This window comes from Corvus brachyrhynchos, unplaced genomic scaffold, assembly GCF_000691975.1.
Source record: "Corvus brachyrhynchos isolate BGI_N302 unplaced genomic scaffold, ASM69197v1 scaffold200, whole genome shotgun sequence".
Taxonomy (NCBI): Eukaryota; Metazoa; Chordata; class Aves; order Passeriformes; family Corvidae; genus Corvus; species Corvus brachyrhynchos.
Window position 1 is genome coordinate 4,865,426 of NW_008236184.1, and position 4,829 is coordinate 4,870,254.

The 4,829-nt window shown below is 47.9% G+C and overlaps 1 protein-coding gene across 1 annotated transcript in view; it reads right to left on the reverse strand.

The window, feature by feature from the left end:
* SPG11 (spastic paraplegia 11 (autosomal recessive)) overlaps nt 1-4,827 on the reverse strand; it is a gene marked incomplete at its 5' end in the record, with an annotated part of 27,866 nt that extends 23,039 nt beyond the window's left edge. The window contains 6 exon segments of the mRNA XM_017736970.1: nt 100-566; nt 1,140-1,277; nt 1,836-2,022; nt 2,586-2,813; nt 3,582-3,766; nt 4,781-4,827. Of these exon segments, the coding sequence (XP_017592459.1) occupies nt 100-566; nt 1,140-1,277; nt 1,836-2,022; nt 2,586-2,813; nt 3,582-3,766; nt 4,781-4,827 (1,252 nt within the window).
* Between the last annotated feature and the right edge of the window lie 2 nt (nt 4,828-4,829).

Sequence of the window (4,829 nt, forward strand, 5' to 3'; positions counted from 1 at the left end):
CAGGAATGCAATGGAAGTTACCCCACAGCAGCCAGGCAAGCAGGTAGAACCCTAAAAACTGCTGCAGCAGCTGTCTCAAGGCAGTTTAGGACCCCTCACCTGTCAGCAGCAGACACAGCGGCACCTCTGCACTGCACTCCACATAAGCACTGCTTCTGCCGAACTGGGAACACGTCACATCCTGGGACTCAAAATCCCAGAGCACCAGCGACAGCCCCGTGTCCTGTGCCAGCACCACGAACACAGCTTTAGCTCCAGTCACCAGCTTACACTCCAGTTTCACCACTTGCTGAGGTGCTCCCACGGGGATTTGTGTCCACTGCTGTCCTGCAGCCCCACAGGCTGCACCCTGGCTTTGGAGCACTTGGGAAGCCGCCCACGTAGCAGCCCGGGGAACAAAGGCCACCATCTTCTCTGGATCCTCACAAAGCTCAGGATCGTGACCTTCAAGATGGGTAAAAAACTGATACCAAGGCAAATTCAAGTCGTTCACCAAATCTGGAGAACCTGGTGTCCTTCTTCTCCTTACTCTGTCCCACAGTGAGGATAAGTGTGCCTTCCAGGACCTGGGGAGGGGACAGAGTCACCTGTAACACCAGGTATTGCTCCAAGAACAAGGCAGATAAAGCTCCCTCAGTTAAATAAAATGCACTTAAGCTTATAAAATCCATACAGCATCCTGCATTTTAACCTTACCATGGCCTCTTTATTTGCATTTAAATACTCTCTGCAGCCAAGCTGACTGATCACAGCTGCATTAGCTGACAAGGTCCATGTTTAGCATTTTTAGTAAAAAGTTTCCTGTTCCTCACAGAAAGTGGCCCATCAATTAAAAAATAGTAGAACTGAATTAATTCCAGAACTGAGTCTTTCTTACATCAAGTTACAATTCACATGTTTTATTAATATCAATACTCTAAGACCTAAAGGTAACCCCTAAGCAGCAATTACTCTTTGGAAGTTGTTCAGTGCTGTACATGAAGTTGTCTCGGCCCATCCTAAATTCAAAAGATTTACAGCAGAATGGGCTGATTTTACCTGTCACAACTACAATTGAAAGGAACAAATCAGCAGTTTATTATCAATGTTCCAAAGGAGGCGAGGCCCAGCCTGTGCCAGGAGGTTTTTCCCTTCTGTACCTGTCTGTGCGGAAAGGCGACGACAAGAGCTCCATGCTGTGGTCAGAACTGGCCAGGTCATCCTCATCCAGTCCCTCAGGAGGCTTCACTGGAAGATTTTCAGGATCTCTCTTACAGAGCAAATGTTCAGGGAACTGTCTATAAAGAAATAAATATGAAATTTCACCTTGCTCAGATGATTTAAGATGTTTTTTCATATTTAACTCCTCCAAGAGCTCTCAGTGAAGCAGTGTTCTCTCAGGGTAACAGCTAAACCATCAAAACCTGATGCTCTTTCCTTTGAGGTGCACACCACTTCTTAATTACCACCTGGCCCTAATTTAGCAAGCTAAATCAGCACAGCTGTACCAGTAGAGTTTGATAATTCCATACCCCACGGCATTTCTAAAAGGTGCTACCACCCACCCCTGGCACTGAGAGGACCTAATCTTCCTGGAAAAAATACAAAGTGCAAGACAAAGTTTATCTATTTGTTAACAGATAGATTAAAATAAAGAGATGTTATAGATACATTTTCCTCTGTTAGAGTGACAGAGTGTAAATAGGAGCAAATAATGAAAGGACAATCTTTCAACAAAGAAGTAATTTCTGGTCTAGCACAGAACTCAGAATGAAAAGCTGCCAGCACCCCGATGAGTACAGGCCCAAGATTAGGGACCTGTGAAGGTCAGTTCAGCCCAAAGCCTTCCCCTGTACCTGAAGTAGGTGTTGAGCTGCACAGCGAGAGCACCGTGGGAGGTGTTGGTCACCACGGCCATGCTGAGGTCAGGGGACACTGCCAGGGCAGCCAGGGGGGACACGGGGGCTGAGCCCTCCCCCTGCCCAGCTCCCAGGGCTACACTGACCTTCCCTAAGATGGCACCATCAGAGCAGTCGAATATGTCTGTAAATAGCATCAAGGAAAAACCCAGGCCCTGGAGTGCCCAACAGAGAAGTTACACAGGAGGGAAAGGTGGTGAATTTTGGCAGTAAGAGAAGGGAAAGGTACCTGACCTTGTCGTACTTTAATGTGTCAGAGAAGATGACCAGGAAGAGGTTAAATCCAGCACCTGGTGGAACTGACAGGTCTGAGCCCCTGCTCATCCCAACACACAAATCTGCCTCCCGAACTCTGATTCCCTGTGTACCTGCAGATCATTTCTATTTCATTTAAGAAATTAGGTGACAGTAGATGTCAGCCTGTTATACACAGACCCATGAATCAAACCCATTAATGACCCATTAATCCAGTGGGAAACAGATCTCCAGTGGAGTACTGGGAAACACCTGATACACAACTACAGCACTTCCACCACAAAAACCAGGATTTGGCTACACAACCGTCTTTGCAGGCATCTCACTTAAATGTCTCTGAAGAAATTTCTGCTCAGCCCTGGCAGCAAAGAGAAGCAACTTTGTTCTTCCAGATGATTTTCCCTGAGAGCTCATCTCTCCTGCAAAGGATACAAATCCAGCCAGCACTGTCCAACAGGAACAGGATGCCCCTGCAGAACTGGGAATCTGTTATTCTCCCCACAGCTTCTGGAGGCAGAGCCAGGGTGAAGCAGTCACAGGTCTCTGGGGATGAGTCTTTCCCAGGAAAGGTCAGGTGCACAAGGATAAACTGGTTGAGCAGAAGTTTGCACTTCTTGTTTCCAAAAGACAAAATCTTCACAGAGAAAACTGAAGGCAGGTCTGAAAATTTAAAGATATTTAAATGTCGGATTACAGCCAGCTGGGACTTCTGATTTGTAGAAAGAATCCCAAGAAAACAACAGCTCAAATTCATTGCCCCAGTTACCATCCTAACAGAAGTTGGGATTGTGAGTTGGGGTGGTTGGTTTTAAATCTCACTTTCTGTGCCAGGGGCACTAATTCTAGAACAATTTCCTAAAACTTTTATGTGGCTTTTTCTGTGGACAATACTATGAAGAACATAAAAAATCAGCACAAAATAGTAAGTCAGCACTGAGAAGAAAAGCTACAGACTTTGGAAATAAAATACTTTAGGAAGTCAGACTGTTTAAGAACATGTAAAACACCAAAGGCTCATTCTAACTGCACACTATGTTTGCTAATCATAAAATACAAGGTTAAATGTTTAATTAGTCTTTGCAGGGTTATTGAGGTGCCCTGTCTCTGTTCTCTTTCCATCAGTTCCAATATTAAAGTTAAAATTTGAGAGAGCAGGGTTGTATATATTTTATTAAAATTTATTTTTAACTTTATATCACTGAAATGTGACCCTACAAGAGTTTAATTATCTCTAACAGTGTCACCTTGGAATACGGAAAAGTCCCCATTATTTTTCAAGCCCATGAATCCTGCCGATCGCATTGCATCAGTGTGGAGGCACCTGACACTTCCCTAGTGCTCAGTCCCACTGCCTGATTCATCCCACCAGGAGCAGCAGAACCAGACCTGCAATAATTTCACACATGGAACACGCTGAAAGTTACTCACTCATGTTTTTAGCTTCAAGAAGCTTTTTAAGCGTCTCTTCCTTACAACTGTGCAGGGAATTTGGGTTGTGTTTTCCATCTTCTACACTGAATTCATAGACAAACAGTTCATGACCTTGACCAAGAGCCAGGAGTTTTGTCTTGTTTGATTGCAAACCATCATCTTCTGTGCTGTCCCACATGAAGCTGAAGACACAACATTCAGGAGGGTTATTAGCTTTATTTCCTTTCCCCATTTCCCACACCGAACAGTTCTGGACATGCACTGCTGATGGACAGCACCGCTTTCACTTCAGCTGTGAAGACTCTGCTGCCACCCCGTCCCTCCCAGCACCGGAACTGTTTCATCCTCGGCAGGACAGAGCCTGAGGAATCCCAGCTCCTCCTCCTATCTAAGATAAAGGGGTTTCCATCCTCGTGTGTTTTTCCCTTTAGTCACCCAGGACATGAGGGATGCTCTGCTTCAGGATTTCCAGGAGGGGGAACACCAGCTCTGCCAGCAAGGGAGAGCAGAACACATCGTCCATTTTCAGATTTTTCCCTGTTGTTTGGGCTGAAACTCTCCAGGTGTGTCACACCTGCTCCGTGGTGACGGGGAGGCGGCAGAGAGGAAGCAGCTCAGGATGGGGCAGAGCAAACCAGAGAGCAGAGCCCTGTAACAGCCCTGAAACACTCCCCATCCCCGGAATGTCCCAGGCCAGGCTGGACGGGGCTTGGAGCAAGCTGGGATAGTGGAAGGTGTCCCTGCCCATGGCAAAGGTGGAACGGGACGGGCTTTAAGGTCCCTCCCAGCCCGAACCAGTCTGGGATTCTGTGAGTCTCTGAACAGTGTTGGTGTTGCTGGACACTGCAGATGCCCAGATCTAAAACGTGACCGTGGTTTTGACTCAGCACGAAAGTTGCTGCAGCAGATGTTAAAGCCATCATGTGATTGCCGAGTGTCACCCGGGCTGGCAGCGGGGGAGGCGCAACCCGCGGGGACACAGGGCACAGGGGTGTGAAGCCAACAGCCTGGCAGACAATCCCTTTTTGTTTGCTTTGCCTTTTGGATCGACTGCCGTGAACACGCCCAGCTAAACAGGCAGATATGACACAGCAGCCCCGCAGCTTTAGGGAGAGCTCCCCGTTCCGAGGCGGGGTCTGCAGCCCCGCAGCCCCGAGCACAGGGGCCGCCCCTCGCCCTGCTCGCCCCGCACTTACTCAGCCCAGGCTCCCGGCAGGGGGGCGGCCAGCGGCCCCCGGGGCGCCC